At 40.6% G+C, this 18,666-nt stretch overlaps 1 protein-coding gene across 1 annotated transcript in view; it reads right to left on the bottom strand.

The window, feature by feature from the left end:
- The window catches only part of LOC127419023 (uncharacterized), a 40,318-nt gene extending 21,859 nt beyond the window's left edge, over window positions 1–18,459 (bottom strand). The window contains exons 1-7 of the mRNA XM_051660043.1: window positions 18,369–18,459; window positions 17,681–17,910; window positions 11,481–11,655; window positions 11,067–11,301; window positions 10,705–10,799; window positions 10,414–10,613; window positions 8,255–8,333 (exon numbers count right to left, since the gene is read on the bottom strand). Coding sequence (XP_051516003.1) covers window positions 8,255–8,333; window positions 10,414–10,613; window positions 10,705–10,799; window positions 11,067–11,301; window positions 11,481–11,655; window positions 17,681–17,898 — 1,002 coding nt within the window. The 5' untranslated portion in view covers window positions 17,899–17,910; window positions 18,369–18,459. The remainder of the gene's footprint in view (window positions 1–8,254; window positions 8,334–10,413; window positions 10,614–10,704; window positions 10,800–11,066; window positions 11,302–11,480; window positions 11,656–17,680; window positions 17,911–18,368) is intronic.
- Between the last annotated feature and the right edge of the window lie 207 nt (window positions 18,460–18,666).

Here is an 18,666-nt window from a genome sequence, read left to right as displayed (position 1 = left end):
AGGTGGTGGAGGGGGAGGAGCGCCCGGTGCTGTACATTAGCCGTAAGCTCTCGCTGAGGGAAACTAAATACAGCACCGTAGAAAAAGATGTCTTGCCATCAAGTGGGCGGTCCTCACTCTCCGATACTACCTGTTGGGGCGGGCCTTCACCCTCTGTTCGGATCACGCCCCGCTCCAATGGCTCCACCGCATGAAAGATTACACACTCAGATTACCCATTGGTATTTGGATCTTCAGCCGTTTAAGTTCAAGGTGGTCCACAGACCGGGAGCGCAGATGGCTGCTGCCGACTTCCTTTCCAGAAATTGGGGGGAGTGGTAGGCAGGCCGGAGTCGGGCAGTGGGGATATGTGGCAGCGGGGGTATGGTCAAGTGTCCGTCTGGAGAGAGAGAAAGCGGTAAGGGCGCTTGCACCTGAGCTAAATTATGTCAATCACCTGTCTCTAATTACAGTGAGCACGGGGAGAGCGGCATAAAAGAGCCACACCGTCAGCAGACCAAAAAGAGAGTCTGGGTCTTGAAGCTCTCCATGAAGCTACAGTCTTGTTGTGAAGCTAAAGTCTTGTTGTGAAGCTAAAGTCTATATTGTGAAGCTAAAGAGTATCATGAAAGTGTGAAGCTGACATGTTGTGGCATCTCTGAAAAAAACCCAAGTTATTCCATTAAAGAAACTCTTACCTGAGTGGAAGAAACCTGGTTTCCCCTGTACTCCCTGTGAAAGTCGTTTACAGCAATATATTACCTAGCCATTAAATGTTCACCCCTTTGCTAAAAACTTGGGAGTGATCTTTGACACGGCTCTAAATTTTGAAAAACAAATAAGTGCTGTGGCAGCTTTTTCCAACTCAACTAAATTAAAATCATTCTCTCATTTAAGGATTTGGAGATAGTTATTCATGCCTTCATCTCATCCAGACTTGACTATTGTAATGCACTGTACATGGGTCTTAGTCATTCATCTCTGTATCGCTTGCAGTTAGTCCAAAATGCAGCTGCTATGTTGCTGACTGGAACAATGAAGAGGGAAAGTATTTAACCTGTTCTAGCATCTCTTCACTGGTTACCAGTCCAATACAGGATTCATTTTAAGATTTAGTTATTTGTTTTTAAAACTATTAATGGTTTAGTCCCATCTTATCTCTAAGAACTTCTTAGTCATCAACAATCCTCCAGGACTCACAGATCCTGTGATAAACTTCTCCTGCATACAGCACACTCATGCTTGAAGTTTAAAGGGGATCGTGCCTTCTCCGTAGTCGGCCCCAGACTATGGAATAACATACCTCTGGACATTAGATCTGCTCCTACGCTTCACATTTTTAAATCGCGTCTGAAGATGTATCTATATTCTTTGGCTATTGCATTAATGTATATTGTATTGTTTATTGTTTTTAATGTCAATTTTGTTTTTTATTTCCCCTTAATTCATTGATTTATTTGCCCATGTACAGCACTTTGGTATACACTTGTTGTCTTTAAATGTGCTCTATAAATAAATTGACCTTGACCTTGACCTACTGCGATACATTACAGTATAATTATTGGATGGTGATTAAACTGCGCTAAACACATCAGAGAGACTCAACACGTCCAAGAATGAGAGCGAATGTACGTTTTCAAGTTCACATTAGCGCCTTTGAACGCACCAAGATATTGTCAAACATAGAGTTTGACCATATTTAGACAATCTGTTGCCTTATTATTAAAAAGATATGAATACACAAAGAGATGAATAAAAATATCAATACAGGGATTGAAAGCATTGATACAATATCAGTGGCAAAGACCTAGTCCTCACTAATACTGTTAATACACTAATTTCTGTTGAAAACTCCTTTTCCGTTTCCTAACATCATAATTTTCCAATATGGTACTAGAGAGAGTGTTTTCAAATAATAATGTCCAAATTCGCGAATGAATACTCAAACCAGCCCGTCTGGCACCAACAATCATGCCACGGCCCAAATCACTGAGATCACTTTTTTTACTCATTCTGATGGTTGATGTGAACATTAACTGAAGCTCTTGACCCATATCTGCATGATTTTATACAATTCACTGCTGTCACACGATTGGCTGATTAGATAATCGCATGGATGATTGTTGGTGCAGACAGGCTGGTTTGAGTATTTCTGTAACTGCTGATCTCCTGGGATTTTCACACACAACAGTCTCTAGAATTTACTCAGAATGGTGCCAAAAACAAAAAATATCCAGTGACGGGCAGTTCTTCAGATGGAAATGCCTTGTTGATGAGAGAGGTCAACAGAGAATGGCCAGACTGGTTCAAACTGACAAAGTCTACAGTAACTCAGATAACCACTCTGCACAATTGTAGTGAGAAGAATATCATCTCAGAATGCTATTCTGAGATGCGGGTTGACGCTGTTTTGGTGGCACAAGGGGGAGCTACACAATATTAGGCAGGTGGTTTTAATGTTGTGGCTGATCAGTGTATCTAATGCGCATACACGTTCCTCAGTTGACTGACAAGCGATGTCTTTATCTTAAAGAATGACTTTCTTTTGTACATCCGCCATTTTGGGCATTCCAATTTCTCCCATTTATTTTAATACAAATGCTCCATCTCAGGCTAAATAGTCTCTGCTAATAGTGAGAATACTGTGATTAACAGCAATTTTACTAAATGGAGTTTCATAACAAAGTTCGGGAGGAGCATGTTCATTTAATCCGACCAGTCACATGCCAGAGTAAGCATACAGTTGTGCTCAAACGTTTGCATACCCTTGGAGAATTGGTAATATATGTACCATTTTTAAAGAAAACATGAGTGAGCAGACAAAACACATTTCTTTTATTTCTTATGGGATTCATATTCAACTGTAGGTTATAACAGAATGGCACAATCATAAAACTAAATGTGGCAACAAAGAAAAAAATGAAATGACCCCTGTTCAAAAGTCTGCATAGTACTGTGTATTGCCCCCTTTAGCATCAATGACAGCGTGCAGTCTTTTGTAATAGTTGTCTATGAGGCCCCAAATTCTTGCAGGTGGTATAGCTGCCCATTTGTCTTGGCAAAATGCCTCCAGGTCATGCAAAGTCTTTGGTCGTCATGCATGAACCGCATGTTTCAGATCTCCCCAGAGTGGCTCGATTATATTAAGGTCAGCAGACTGTGATGGCCACTCCAGAACCATGTGCAGCTTTCGTGCAGAAGAATGCAAATTGTCTGCCAGTATTTTCTGATAACATGCTGCATTCATCTTGCCATCAATTTTCACAAGATTCCCCATGCCTTTAGAGCTCACACACCCCCAAAACATCAGTGAGCCACCACCATGCTTCACAGTGGGGATGGTATTCTTTTCACTATAGGCCTTGTTGACCCCTCTCCAAACAAAGCGCTTATGGTTGTGACCATAAAGCTCTATTTTGGTCTCGTCACTCCAAATTACAGTGTGCCAGGATCTGTGAGGCGTGTCAAGGTGTTGTCGGGCATATTGTAACTGGGCTTTTTTGTGGCATTGGTGCAGTAAAGGCTTCTTTCTGGCAACTCGACCACACAGCTCATTTTTGTTCAAGTATCGTCATTTTGTGCTCCTTGAAACAACCACACCGTCTTTTTCCAGAGCAGCCTGTATTTCTCCTGAGGTTACCTGTGGGTTTTTCTTTGTATCCCGAACAATTCTTCTGGCAGTTATGGCTGAAAACATTTCTGGGTCTACCTGACCTTGGCTTGGTATCAAGTGATTGAACAGTACTGACTGGCATTTTCAAGGCTTTGGATATATTTTAATATCCTTTTCCATCTTTATAAAGTTCCATTACCTTATTACGCAGGTCTTTTGACAGTTCTTTTCTGCTCTCCATGGCTCAGTATCTAGCCTGCTCAGTGCATCCACATGAGAGCTAACAAACTCATTGACTATTTATACACAGACACTAATTGCAATTTAAAAAGCCACAGGTGTGGGAAATGAACCTTTAATTGCCATTTAAATCTGTGTGTGTCACCTTGTGTGGCCAAACATTCAAGGGTATGTAAACTTTTGATCAGGGCCATTTGGGTGATTTCTGTTATCATTATGATTTAAAAAGGAGCCAAACAACTATGTGATAATAAATGGCTTCATATGATCACTATCCTTAAATAACAGACTTTTTTTTTTTTGCATGATCAGTCATATTTTCACAATCAATGCCAAAATGTCACAATTTCTGCCAGGGTATGCAAATGTTTGAGCACAACTGTATATAAACAACTGCTTACATCCATGCTGTGATGATTCCTCCAGCATGTGGCTCTGCCCACTTACCCACGACAGATCCATGCAACAGTTTTGGATGACACACTACTCTGCGCAAAGCATTTGCCCTCATCAGATAAGCTCTTCCATCGCAATCGTTACGTTATTCACCAAGCTGCCGCAGCAGCCACAATTAATATTTCGTGGCAATGCTGGCTGCCAACTTAACCGTTGTCTTTCTTTTATTCTCATCTTTTCTCACCGAAGCAGACCTGGCGTCGAGGCTGCCTCCTATGACAACCCCCTATGGCTGTACACAAGTCCTCTCATCTTATTTTTCTGCCTGGAGTGGTTCCGATAGTGTGTGGCTGCCTCTGCGAATGGGCGCTGCTCCGGCTTCACGACACTTGAGCTCAATTACAACTTTAATTTAACGCGAGGGAATCAAAAGTTGAACAATTTAATTCAAACATTATTCCAATGCACTCCAGCGTTTCAATCCGGTTCTCCCGCACAGGTGATTCCTGTTAGACTGATTACCTCACCGTGCAGCTCATTAAGGGCGTGTTCCATTCAGTGATCGTTCCCATGCCCTATTACCTTCGAAGACTTTACCATCAACCGTGAGATATTTGGAGGACTAAGAAGTGGGGGGTCAAAAAATTCGGAACTCACTTTTAGGCCTTTATTATCAGAAATTCTGTTTTAAGTTGTCTTCCGACATACATGTTCTCCCTTCAGAGTGTCTTTCGGTGTGTGATTTATTCCATTTGGAACACAGGGGCAATTATGCTACAAGCAAACTTCCTTTCAAACGACCGCTACTGTAATTACAAACATCTTTCCAAATCAGTGCAGACATTTTAGCGCGAGCTCACTGCCACAACAACATCCACTCTGACCCTGCTACAGCTCACTAGGGCTATATACAGCTTCTGTCCGAACAGACCCGAGCCGAATTCGGCTCCGCAAGTGGCGGGTCGCACTCCGCGTCACAACTCGTTCAGGAATCATTCCGCTAACGTGTCTCGCCTCCTCGCAGCATTCGAGCTCGCCGCGCAGCTCCGATAACTATGAAGCAATCACTTCTGCAAACTTCTATTCATCTCTAGACTATAACATGACTTTCTCTCCTCCCGCCCTGGACAAACGTTTCATGCAGGTGAAATCAATCCATCATTTTAATTTCACAGACAAGTCTTCTCTACTTTTGTCTGAATCATTGGATTACAAACTCTTAACAAGCTTGGCCATAGAACCTATTTGCTGAATGACTTTAAAGTGTTTCAACAATCTGTCATAATCTTGTGCTCCACTCGAGCTTAAAATAACAAGTTGAAATCGCCGCCAGATGATTCGGCTTCACATTTTGCTTCATCCTCACAATATTTTAGTTTTTCTGTAGAATTTATTACAGGTTTCAATATAATAAGTCGTATTTATTCACCAAACTACTGCAAACGGCGCCCATATTATATTAAATCCAATTCTCAGGCACAAACTCCAAATGATTTCGTACGTCCTCATCAAAACGAGACGAGTCACCCTGTGCCAATAATACAGAGTTAATTGAATTACTCGCATTATGTTGGAGAACAATCTACAAAGCTACAAACCATACACTTAAGTTAAATACATATCAGACTACGGTATTCATCACCGCAAATCCTCACTTCAGGCAATGCGCTTAAGCTTGGTGACACTGCAACCACAACGCCCCTGCTATTGGCTCAATACATCTCTGAAGCAGCACAAATACATCCTTCACGTGCCACAACCGCGGCATGTCTTTCAGGCCATGCGTCTAAGCATCCATGGCTCCTTAACCGTGACGTGTTTTTTCTGTTTAATCATCCCATATTATGCCACTCATACCAAATGAACCATAACCCACCTAGTGACTGACAAAAATCAGGCTGTTTTAGGTCTTCCCTAAATAGTTCACCATAAGCCTGCATCTCTGCATCAATCAATTTCATTCAAATATAGCCTACAAAACGCCCTCCCATCGAGTGCCATGCTTGACGACTCAGGCCATTCGTATTGCAGAGTGAGTTCTCATAAACTTTTCACATGAAAACACAGACTCTTCCTGTTAAACGCCTTGTGGTCCCGTGCTTGAGGATTCAGCCCATTCATTTCACATAGGGAGTTATTTTAAAATGCAGCATATATCACTTTCATAAGAATCAAGTGTTTGTGGCAGAACTCTGCCTTTCTATGAAAGGAGGAAGTGGGAGCCAGGTGAATAATCCAACGTACGATTTTATTCTTCACACTACCACAACACTTTTCAGTGTCATCATATCATAACACCTTGCTTTTCAGCAGTACCAGTACACAAAACATACACACAGACAGTTTCGTTCGTCACTCTCTCCCGTCCGCCGCTGTCTCCTCTCCTTAAATACTCCCACTGATCCTCACTGGATCATGAGACCGGTGTGGCGCACAGGAGGAACTTATCTCCCTGGACGCCCTGCTCGCCACAGTGTTCTATCGTTGAATGCTGTGCATCAGCCTTGTCCGTACACATGGAAAGCATTCCCATTCGGATGTTGCGAGGACCCCCCCGGCTAGACCGGAAGCCCTCCCGTTTGTACCACTGTGAAGGCCCTCCCACTTACATGAATTCAAGGTCTCTCCCGTTCGGATCGCAGTGAGGGTTCTCCCGTGCGAATGCTGTGTGAGCTAACTCATGTTTATTTGTATCGTGGGCTCTCCCGTTCGTACCGCTGTGAGGACTTCCCTGTTCTAATACATTGAGGGCCCCTGTCCAATCGCAGGGTGGACTCGCCCGCACAAGTGGCAGCCGAGCCACACACCCGTGGGGTTAGTCCGTTTGCTGCATGGGCCCCTCCCGTCGAATGACTTGCGTCTGGAGGTGGCATAAGGTTGAGTCAGGGACGGGGTGGGCCCACCTAAGGTGGTAGGGGCCTGCTCTCACCACGGGCAGACCTGCCTGGGTGGTGGGAGGTTTACCCCCCTTCCTCCAGAGGGGCTGGGGCGGGTGGCCTTCCAGCCACGGGCATTGCAGAGCCCTCCAGTGCAACAGCAACTCCTGTGAGAGCTCATTGGCAGCAACCGCCACTGTTTCCATAGTGTTTCCGCCTATTTTCACTCTATTCATCCTCTACCAGTCTTGTAGCTCTCAGTTTCCTATCCCCCAAGCAGACCCTAGTGTGAGGCTGCCTCTGCAAGTGACAACTGCATGTTCTATCATCTGTGGCACTTCTGCCCCCCCCCCGCCATCGAAAGCCTCGTAGGTATCGTAGTGGCTGTCGTTCAGCATCTCAATATTCCTACCCAAACACTTTGCTTTCCGTGTTTCACAAGACTCCGACACTAGCGACTGGCTGCCCTGTCTTGGCTTCTTTTGGGGGGGTATTTGAGCTCGGGTCAGGTCTCGAGCCTTGAGCCCTCCTCCAGGGACAGCGAGCCAAACTCATTTACACTATCCTCATGGGAGGATTACATTAACTTGCGAACTACTGGAACAGATTAGACATTAAATGCTGTACTGGGACTTCTGAGAAAACTTTTGAGTGATGACTCAGTTGTGAATCGTTTTTTGAACTGGTTTAATAAGCAGTCCGAATGAACTAATTTGCAAAAAAGTAAATCAGACTTTCAAACACTATTTTCAAAATTTTTGGTGGAGGAAAACATCATTTCAGAGTGGATAAGGCATAAACTTAGCAAAATCAATGCGTTTTCAAAAATGTATTAGTGTGAAAGTGGTTATTTATTGAACATTGATATCTTTTATCATATTGCTGTTGTTGCTGTTTTATAAAATCAATAAGCCACTCAAGTACATAAGTTATAGTGGTTTTATTGTGGGTGAAGGGGTTACCTACTTCACATTGTACCAAAGATCCCCTTACTAATAATATTATTACTGTATCACACAGCCTCTCACTGCTTATTTCTTTAATAATCATATGCAATACATGCCAAAAAGTTTTAGAAAAATCAGGCAATTACAATTATAATTGGTGTCATGACAAACCATGTGTTTGTCTTTAGAGAATTATACATTACCTTCAGCTGCGCTTGTAGAGGACAGTGCGTTCTGATTAGCACCACTCCCCTTGGCCGGGACACCAACACTCTTATTGTCCTGAAGAGAAAGCAAGACAAAATTAAGGTAGAAGCACTTCTTAGATCAAAAGTAAAGTTTCTGTGCAGAAAAGTAAAACCTTTTTTGGTTTTCATATATGGGTGTTTCTTCAACTTCTGGCCATCAGATTTAAACTTTTTTCTTTATATAGTATATTGTTATACACTCACGACCACGTTATTAGGCACACCTGTACACCTACTTAATCATGCGATTATCTAATCAGCCAATTGTGTGGCAGCAGTGCAATGCCTAAAATCATGCAAATACGGGCTAGGAGCTTCAGTTAATGTTCACATTAACCATAAGAATGGGGAAAAATGTGATCTCAGTGATTTTGAGTGTGGCATGATTGTTGGTGCCAGACAGGCTGGTTTGAGTATTTCTGTACCTGCTGATCTCCTGGAATTTTCACGCACAACAGTCTTTAGAGTTTACTCAGAATGGTGCCAAAACCTGGTCCTGACCCGTATCTGCCTGATTTTATGCATTACGCTGCTGCCACACGATTGGCTGATTAAATAATCACATGAATAAGTACTGTAGTTGTTCAGGTGTATCAAATAAAATGGTCAGTGAGTGTATACAGGTCTCATTAAAACTCAACTGGACACTTTTTACCACAACCTTTACTTTTGGTTCTTTTCAGATACCTTATATGTAAATATTTTAGTCTTGTAGCCCTGTTCCAGACCCAGACTTTCAATATTAAACTATAAAAATCCATTATAAAAATATAAATTACATGTTCAAAACTATGAAAGTGAAATAAACAAAAACAATTTCAATATTTATTGTGTAAAAATTATTTCTATGAATTTTCAAAACTTAAAACTGTCCCACAGCCGTGAAGTCCTTTCCACCACACTGAACAATTTTGCCCCTATGTTTTTTTAAAAGTTAGTATACTTTACCAAGTTGACAAAAGTGTCAGTGAAGAGCATACTTGAGATGAAATATGGAGCAAGTGATGTTTGAATAAAACTCAAAATTCAAGGTAAATATCACTTGTGAGCAGAGAATTTTTTTTGGTTGTCCTTTTAAATCAAGCTGTAATTTTGCCAATTTACGCAAAAAGTGTCAAAATATAATTTAATTGTGTTTTAGGAGACATACATTTTTAGCTATTTTAGCTATGAAATTAGCCTTAGCAAGACAAAGGATTTGGCCATTTTATTTAATAAACGTTAAAAATGTCATTTCCACCACTAAATTCTGTTAAACACAGTACAGAATTTGAGATGTGCTGGAAATGACACTATTGTGGGAATTTTTTATGACTTTCAGAAAAAAATACATAAATCTCCTGTGATACATGCATGTACATACACTGTTGGACATTGTTATAAAATGTTTATATATATCAAATGAAAAATATTTTAAATGGGTCAAAAACATACTGTATGTTTCAGAACTCAAAACTTCCTCCTCACTGCAAAAATAGTATTTTTTTAAACTTAGCTGCCAAAACAGCTCATTCTCTACTTTCTCCACATTGTGATGTCATACTGTGGTAGACATTTGCTTCTGACCATCTCCACAACAACAAATCAACACCTACTTTACCTTATCACTTCCGTAACATGCCCAGTAGTGGTTAGCAGTGAGATGGCAAGGAGAGAGAGCAGGCCAGTCAAGAGCAGAGAGCCAAATATAACAGTGGGTTTTTACTGTCAAGTCTTATATGAGAAGCAGCACCAAAACAGAGCATTTCTGATAGAGGGTCAGAATGAAGGTGGAAAATGTGCACAAAAAAAACCCAACAACTTTACTAATATTATAAAATAACCTCAAGGAACATATTAAAATAATAAAAAAGGCATGTCATGACCCCTTTAATGAGACATTACTTTTTAGAAGTCTAAAAGTTCTAAAAGTGCTCGAAGTTAAAGAATCTCCCATGTATTTTTGCATATGGGCCTAAAACTTGTCTGCTATGCTGATGTGCTTATGGCAGAGATAAAAGCAGAATTCCCATTTTTGTTACATGATCTGTTACTGCTACCTCCTGAAATTATATCCTTACATACACAATCTGAGGTATAAAATACAGTTAATCAAAATCAAACAAATGACCCACATAGCAGCAAACCAGACAGTGTCTGGGTCTGTACTACGCAGCAGTTGTAAAAGACCATCCAGCACAGCAGTACATGAGGTGCTCTCCATCAATAGAGCATGACCATCTTCATCATTTGCTAAGCAACTCATTCCAAAACATGCTGTTTGTCCCATCTCAACTCCTGACCTGGTAGATATCAGAGCCTGCAGTCTGCTAACCTTGTGACAAATGAAAAAATAATGATTGTCATTGATATTTTATTGATTAAGTAATTAGAGCTATGGAGAGAATGCATGAGATTTTTCTTACCAGCTCATGATCTTTGGCTTCTCTCAGAATGAGGCTCTTGTTCTGTCCACTCTCACACAGAAGACCAACAGCAAATGCTGCATTCATTGCTGTGTCTGCAATCAGATGAAAAAAAAAATGTATTTGGTGTTTTAGATGGAGTCTAACAATTGGACTTACATTGAACCCTAGTCATATATAGGAACCAGAATACTTTGTGGGTGGGATCTATTGACTTGGGCCAGTAAGCATCCACATAGCAACACCACAGCAACACCCTGGCAACCACCCATAACACCCTGTCATCAAGGCAGCAACTTTTGTACTGGCAAGCACCACTCACATTGTCCTCAGAAAATATACACATTTTGGATGACATTGACCTTTGTGGCCGCATGATAGGCACTTTACTAAATGTCTGAAGGTCCTGGAGGCAGACGGGTGGGATAAAATCTTCTGACAGGCCTCTTCACACAGGGAAAGTCGCGCAAGGATAAGTGCTGCAGAGTTCACTGTATTCTCCCTCTCATTTGTCAGAAGAATGGATAAGCTCTCAAGGACCTGAGAGAACACATTTTGGCTCTGAAGCAACCATTGCCGCCCTGAAAAAGTATCAACCTAAAACATAAGAACACACAAGGCCTTTAAGAAACTGTTGATGCCTCTGTTGTAATAAATTGATGCAAGTTTTTTTCCTATTTTGAGTGCGGCCTCATTATTTTTTCACTCAGAACATTTAAATAAACATTCAAAATGCTGTACAATGCAGCATACATTATATTGGTATGCAGCCATACCAAAGAGGCTATGGCTCCAGTAGCATTCATCACACTATCAGGTTCATCTTTAGTCAGGATCTCAACAAAAGAACATATCAGACCATTGTCCCCTTCAGTCCACTTCTGAAGTTTTAGCACCATGGATTCATTTTCCAGCAGTACTGCAAAGATACAAGCTGCAGTACTTCTCAGCCTGTATGAACATACAAATGAACAAAAACATTAACAAATGTTCCACACAGAAATAAAGACTTTACCAAGCATAACTTGGTCATGTCACCCACTTTAAAAAAGCAAAAAGTCTTGCTAATTTTTGGAAAACTCCTATAAAAAAATATGTACAGGTAAATATCCTAATAGTAACTTGAAATACTTCAAATTACAAATCATCAGATTATTAGGGCTCAAGCACTGAATGTGTGGAGACCCTATTGTTCTTCTAAGAATTATTATTAGGGCCCAAGCACTGAAAGTGCAGAGACCCTATTGTTCTTCTAAGGATTATTAGGGCCTAGCACTGAAAGTGCGGAGGTCCTATTGTTCTTCTAAGGATTATTATTAGGGCCCAAGCACTGAAAGTATGGAGGTCCTATTGTTCTACTAAGGATTATAATTATTTTTTTTTTCAAGGTTTCGGGGGCTGTTGGGGCACTTAACATGCTCAAAAATTCATGAACTTTTGCACATGCGTCAGAGTCGTCGGCCATTAGGGCTTGGCAAATGTTCATACATGGGCATGTAGAGGGGTCTCTGTAGCACCACCTAAAAGATGGGCATGTTCGGGGGGCTCTGTAGCACATCCCTTTTGAGCTACAGTCACCAATCTTTGTACATATTTAGATCTCATCAAGCTGGATAACTTTCATGCAGACAGTCATAAGCTCCACCCAACAAGAAGTCAGCCATTTTGGATTGTTTGAAAAATGCATGCTCTGGAATTTGAAATACTCCTAGGGGATTCATGTTACAGGTACCAAATGTGGGCGACATCATGCCAAGACATTGACGATGCTAAAATGCGAATGAATTTTTGATATATCGAATGGTGTTGCCATTGCGACGCGATAAATTAATGTCAAAAAATGGGAAACAGGAAGTGTGTCTTATCTTTTGCATGCATCGTGTGATTTACATCAAAAGTGAGCCATATGTTTGGCCTTGCGGGCTGATCACATTGATGTGGCTATTGTGGGTCACGGTCATAGCACCACCAACTGACAGAAGGAAGTGTGGCACTTTTAACAGATTTTGAAATATCCCTCTTATGTTTACCTGAATTGCTTACATTTTTTTAGAATAATGTCAAGAGGGATTTTTGATATCTTAAATAGTGTTGTCATAGCAACGCATTAAATGTCATTATTCCTTTTTATGTAAATTCACATGTTTTTAAGGTACTTGGCATGCTTGAATTTTCATGATATTTTGCACACACATCAGAGTTGTTGGCCATTAGGCCTGGGCAAAAGTTAACACATGGGCATGGCTGGGGAGCTCTGTAGCACCACCTTTTGACAAAAGTGGTGGGGTCAGTTTCTTCTACGATCACCAAACTTGCTACATATATTGTTCTCATCAAGCCAGACAACTTTCAGAAATACAGTCATTAGCTCCGCCCAGCAGGAAGTCTATGGGCAGTCTAAAAGAACTATGGGCAGTGGTGGGTCACTGGTTAAGGCTCTCGATTACTAACCAGAAGGTTGGGGGTTTAAGCCCCAGCACTGCCAAGATGCCCTTGAGCAAGGCCCTTGACCCTATCTGCTCCAGGGACACTGTATCATGGTGTATCATCAATTTCACTGTATATATACAATGTGTGTGACAAAAATAAAGGCTTCTTCTTCTATCCAGGAGAGCAGAAGTAGACAGTGAATGGGGATCACAGCAAATATCTTTTATGCTCACCCATTTGCTCCAACAGCAAAATAAATAATCAACAATTAGGCTTTTACAGCATTGTAAAAGAAGATAAAAATATACAGCACTGGATAACAGCAGTAAGAAAAGAGAAACAGGCCAAATTTTCTGTCACTCCCTCAGCAGCTGTGTAAGAAGCCTCATCGCAGCTATGGTAACTGATTTTTTTTTACTTATTCCAGGGTAATATAACACAAAGTAAAATGTTTTCAATTTACACGTAATATTTAAAAAATTGTAAATATAAAAAAGTTTGCTACATTTACTTTCTTAAAGAAGGCAGAAATGCGTCATAACAGGTCTGTGAAAAGGGTCCATAGTATCCCTTGCGGCAACGTTGAGAATGCAATGCATACTTGCGTTGGGTTAAATGTTGCTCTCATACATTTTAGAATGCAAAGATGCGTGAAATCAAGCTGCGTTCATGTACTTGTGTAGATTATGTTTTGGCCCTAAAGTCTCTTCAATGGTATCCGCTGTATAAAGCTGTATAAAGCTCCTCAATCACAACAATTTTTCCACAACTCATGTTTTCTGCCGTTTTTTGTCAACTAAAATTTCTTGGAAAGATTAGGGTTAGGGTTAGATCCAAAATGATCCAAAAACACTTTAAACAACTGTAAAAGCCATTGAAGAGACTGGACGTCTATCCCTCACCTTGTTGTCATTCTTGTCAAAATTCAAAGATAGCTCTGCTGTGAAAATGTACACTCAACACTAAGTGTAAATAGCAACAAAAAGCAGCTTCTTTTCACTAGGTGCAAATAGTATTAGATGCTATTTACACCACCATGCTACAAATAATGGCAGATACTTTTTATTATATTATTTTAAAACTATTTATTATTTAACCATGGTTTTACTACAGTAATCATAGTACCACATTGGTAAGTTTGTAGTAAAATCTTAGTAAGCACAAAATTAAACATGGTTACTATATTAACACCATATTTCTGTAGTAACACCATGGTTAATTGCATTAAAACTATGGCTTCCACAAAAGGGACAAAAGGCGGAATCGAACCCGGCTCATCTGCATAAAAAAAGCACATCCATCCTGTCTTTACAACCCAAGCCACTGCAGCAACACAGGGGCTGCAGTTTGTCCACAATTTTTGTGTTTCCACCAGACTATTGAAGTGCAAATAACGGTGCTGTGTGGCAGGTGCTATTTTACACCTAGTGCTAGTAGTCACTCCATTATTTTATTGTAAAAAAATAAAAAACATTAAAAAACAATGGTCAGTGGTGTTATGGCAACACAAAACACAAAAGAAGGGTTTTGTAAAGCACTTTATTGCAGTGGGGGATATAGAATAACCACATGATGATGACTGTCTGCATGCTTTTCCTTTTATTAAATTTCACTTAAAATTGTCATTTTTGAAGGGGCCTTTTTAAATGTAAGCTATATTATGTTGATAAATAAATTAGAATATATTTACTTAGCAAAATTTCTTCAATAGTCAAATAGCCTTTTTCAAAATGTACCCTCACTTAAACCAACCTAATCATGAATTTGTCAGTGATTCCATTAACGTAACACCATTGACAAAAGAGCATGTCAGTCAATGGTCAAAATCCTACTAATTATTAAGGGTGACCTTGTGTGGAATGAGAAAGAAGGTTGTTCACCCTTGAGTTGAGTTCACTGTGAGGACACTGCCTCAACAGTAAAAGCAAAAGCCAGTCCCTCAGTGCCTTTAATCATTTTGGCCTTTCGGCAGAAAGACCTTTCAGAGGACTGTATTTATAAGAGGTCAAAGGAGACCCATTGAACTAAATGACTCCCATAAATCGAACATTATGAGCCCAACGCAATAGGCCATCACTGTTGCTGAGACAACAGTTTTGCAACGACCTGAGCACTCTTTTCAGGTTGGAGGGTTTCCAGATCGTATTTTGCCAAGTATTTTATCCTAAATGCCGAGATGATATGAGAGGAAGGGAAAGAGTATTTAAAATGGCAAACATGATATGTTTTAAATAATCTAATTTAAATGAAAGCAAACAACTTCCAAGCTAAAGTGTGTACTTTTTGCACTACTAGCAGCCTACTAAGGGCTTACTTATAGTTGTCCCCGCATATTAAGCCAGGATAGGTGAAAGTGTGGCCACCAGCTGCATTAAGTACTGCAGTGCATCTCCTCCTCATGGACTGCACCAGATTTGCCAGTTCTTGCTGTGAGATGTTACCCCACACTTCCACCAAGGCAGTTGCAAGTTCCTGGACATTTCTGGGGGGAATGACCCTAGCCCTCACCCTCCGATCCAACAGGTCCCAGACATGCTCAGTGGGATTGAATTCCGGGCTCTTCGCTGGCCATGTCAGAACACTGACATTTACATTTACATTTATGCATTTGGCAGACGCTTTTATACAAAGTGACTTACAGTGCACTTATTACAGGGACAATTCCCCTGGAGCAACCTGGAGTTAAGTGCCTTGCTCAAGGACACAATGGTGGTGGCTGTGGGGATTGGACCAGCAACCTTCTGATTACCAGTTATGTGCTTTAGCCCACTAAGCCATCACCACTGACATTCCTGTCTTGCAGGAAATCACGCAGAGAATGAGCAGTATGGCTGGTGGCATTGTCATGCTGGAGGGTCATTTCAGGATGAGCCTGCAGGAAGGGTACCACGTGAGGGAGAAGGATGTCTTCCCTGTAATGCACAGCATTGAGATTGCCTGCAATGACAACAAGCTCAGTCCGATGATGCTGAGACACACCGCCCCAGACCATGATGGACCCTCCACCTCCAAATAAATTCCGCTCCACAGTACAGGCCTCAGTGTAACGCTCATTCCTTCGATGATAAACGTGAGTCCGACCATCACCCATGGTGAGACAAAACCGCGACTCGTCAGTGAAGAGCACTTTTTGCCAGTCCTGTCTGGTCCAGCGAAGGAGGGTTTGTGCCCATAGGTGACATTGTTTCCGGTGATGTCTGGTAAGTACCTGCCTTACAACAGGCCTAGAAACTCTCAGTCCAGCCTCTCTCAGCCCATTGCGGACAGTCTGAGCACTGATGGAGGGATTGTGTGATCCTGGTGTAACTCGGGCAGTTGTTGTTGCCATCCTGTACCTGTCCCGCAGGTGTGATTTTCGGATGTACCGATCCTGTACAGGTGTTGTTACACGTGGTCTGCCACTGCGAGGACGATCAGCTGTCCTTCCTGTCTCCCTGTAGCGCTGTCTTAGGCGTCTCACAGTACGGACATTGCAATTTATTGCCCTGGCCACATCTGCAGTCCTCATGCCTCCAAGCAGCATGCCTAAGGCATGTTCACGCAGATGAGCAGGGACCCTGGGCATCTTTCTTTTGGTGTCAGTAAGCTGTTAGTGTCTTAACGACCATTCCACAGGTGCATGTTCGTTAATTGTTTATGGTTCATTGAAAAAGCATGGAAAACATTGTTTAAACCCTTTACAATAAAGATCTATAAAGTTATTTGGATTTTTAAAAAAAATTTGCTGAGTTTATGAAAATACACAGAAATATTAGTTCACACTTTAAATATATCTTATACAAAATATGTCAGAATTTTCAAAGCTTTTTTTTTTTCAGAATTGTTTATTTATTTATTTTTTTGGTGGGCATGAATGGAATGTGATGGTGATTGAGAGATACACCTCAAAAGCCTGATGAATCATATTTGATTTATGGATTTCAATAAAATAATATACAAAATTTAAACCAAGCACAAGCTGCTTATATTCCAGCAAATACTCATTTTAAAATATCAGTAACAATATAATCATTACTGTCACTTTTACTTTATTAAAATCAGCAAAGATTTCACATAGAGTGAATGCAGTACAAAAGTGGACATTTTTGGAAAAATTTTACAAATATTTTTCCATCAAGAAATGCCTGGAAACTTCCACCAGGTGGCAGAAGACATCTAATACATTGCAGGCAAATATCACATTTGATACTGGCAGTGTTCTAGGGTTTAGGTGAAAGAAATGGTTAAGGAATAGTAGATCTCTCTCATGTTTCTGTGTATGTGATGGAACTACTAAACCAACAAACTGTGTGGCTATCTGAGGACTGCAAACTATTGATTAACTCCCCTATAACTCCTTGACTATTATGAGCTCTTGATTTATAACATCAGTGATATGAGAGTTCACGTTTATAGCATCCATGACTACACAAAATAATTATGAATCGCCAGTAGAAGTATCGTTAATTCTCCTAACTATATCAATTATGAGATGTGTAGAACCAAGACATTTGTATAAAATGTATCTCTAACATGATATATTTAAGCTTATAAATGAGGTACTGACCATGAGGCAGATGAATTGAGTAGTTTTTGCAGTGCATAAATACAGGCTTCAGGGTTGCATTGCTGAAGAACCTTTTCAACAAGTTCACCTTTTCTCTCCTGAGCGAGCTCATTCAGAGTTTGCAATGCGGTGGATACATGATCAATACCTGGACACAGAAGCCAGGTCAAGGCATTTCCTTTATGGCAAGGGGCTGGACAGCAAGCTGTTGAGGTCATTTTTCAATAGACCTTTGTATAATGGAAACAAGACAACATAAAGAAAAAAGAATACATTACAATGGGAGGAAAGTAACCATTTTCATGCACTAGTTGGCTTCCCGTTAAAAACAGAGTACTGTGGTGGTATCATGGCAAGTTGATGGTATCAGATGGTAAACCATGGTACTTTGATACAGTACTATTATACTGAAGGAAATCAATATGGTATTAATATGGTACTATAAGGTTCTTTAAAGTATAACATGGTATTACAGCCAAAACAATGATGTTACCATGGAACAGCTTTAAAAACTTGTTAGTAAACTTGCCATGAGACCATGTCCAAAACCCATTGTACTTGTTTAGTCATTTTATAACTTTTTACAGGATATTTATCTCACTTACCAGATAATAAGAAGTTATGTCTTCTAATCAAAATTGATTTTAATTCAAACAAAAATCCGCACAAAATAAATAATATCACTCACTTCAAACAGTCCATCCTTCCAGACTTCATTCACCGCATGCAAACATTGTTTTGGTGGAGGTGGATGTGGGCAGGAAAATGCCATATTACGTTTACAGTGCATTGAAAGAGGAGTAGAGTGGTCTGTTAGCTGGAGATTTGGCTAATGCAAGTCCCACCCCTCCAGCCTGGTCCCTATGGAAACGTTTGGGTAAAGGTTATTCATGCATCCTATTTCAACACACATTAAACTGACACGCACTGCTTGGTTTGAGAAGATTTGTACGTTTTGCATGTAGAGTTCAAACCGAGTCACATAT

The sequence above is a fragment of the Myxocyprinus asiaticus genome, chromosome 3 (assembly GCF_019703515.2).
Source record: "Myxocyprinus asiaticus isolate MX2 ecotype Aquarium Trade chromosome 3, UBuf_Myxa_2, whole genome shotgun sequence".
Lineage (NCBI taxonomy): Eukaryota > Metazoa > Chordata > Actinopteri > Cypriniformes > Catostomidae > Myxocyprinus > Myxocyprinus asiaticus.
Note: the sequence above shows the minus strand (reverse complement) of the source record. Positions and strands in the feature narration are given on the sequence as shown.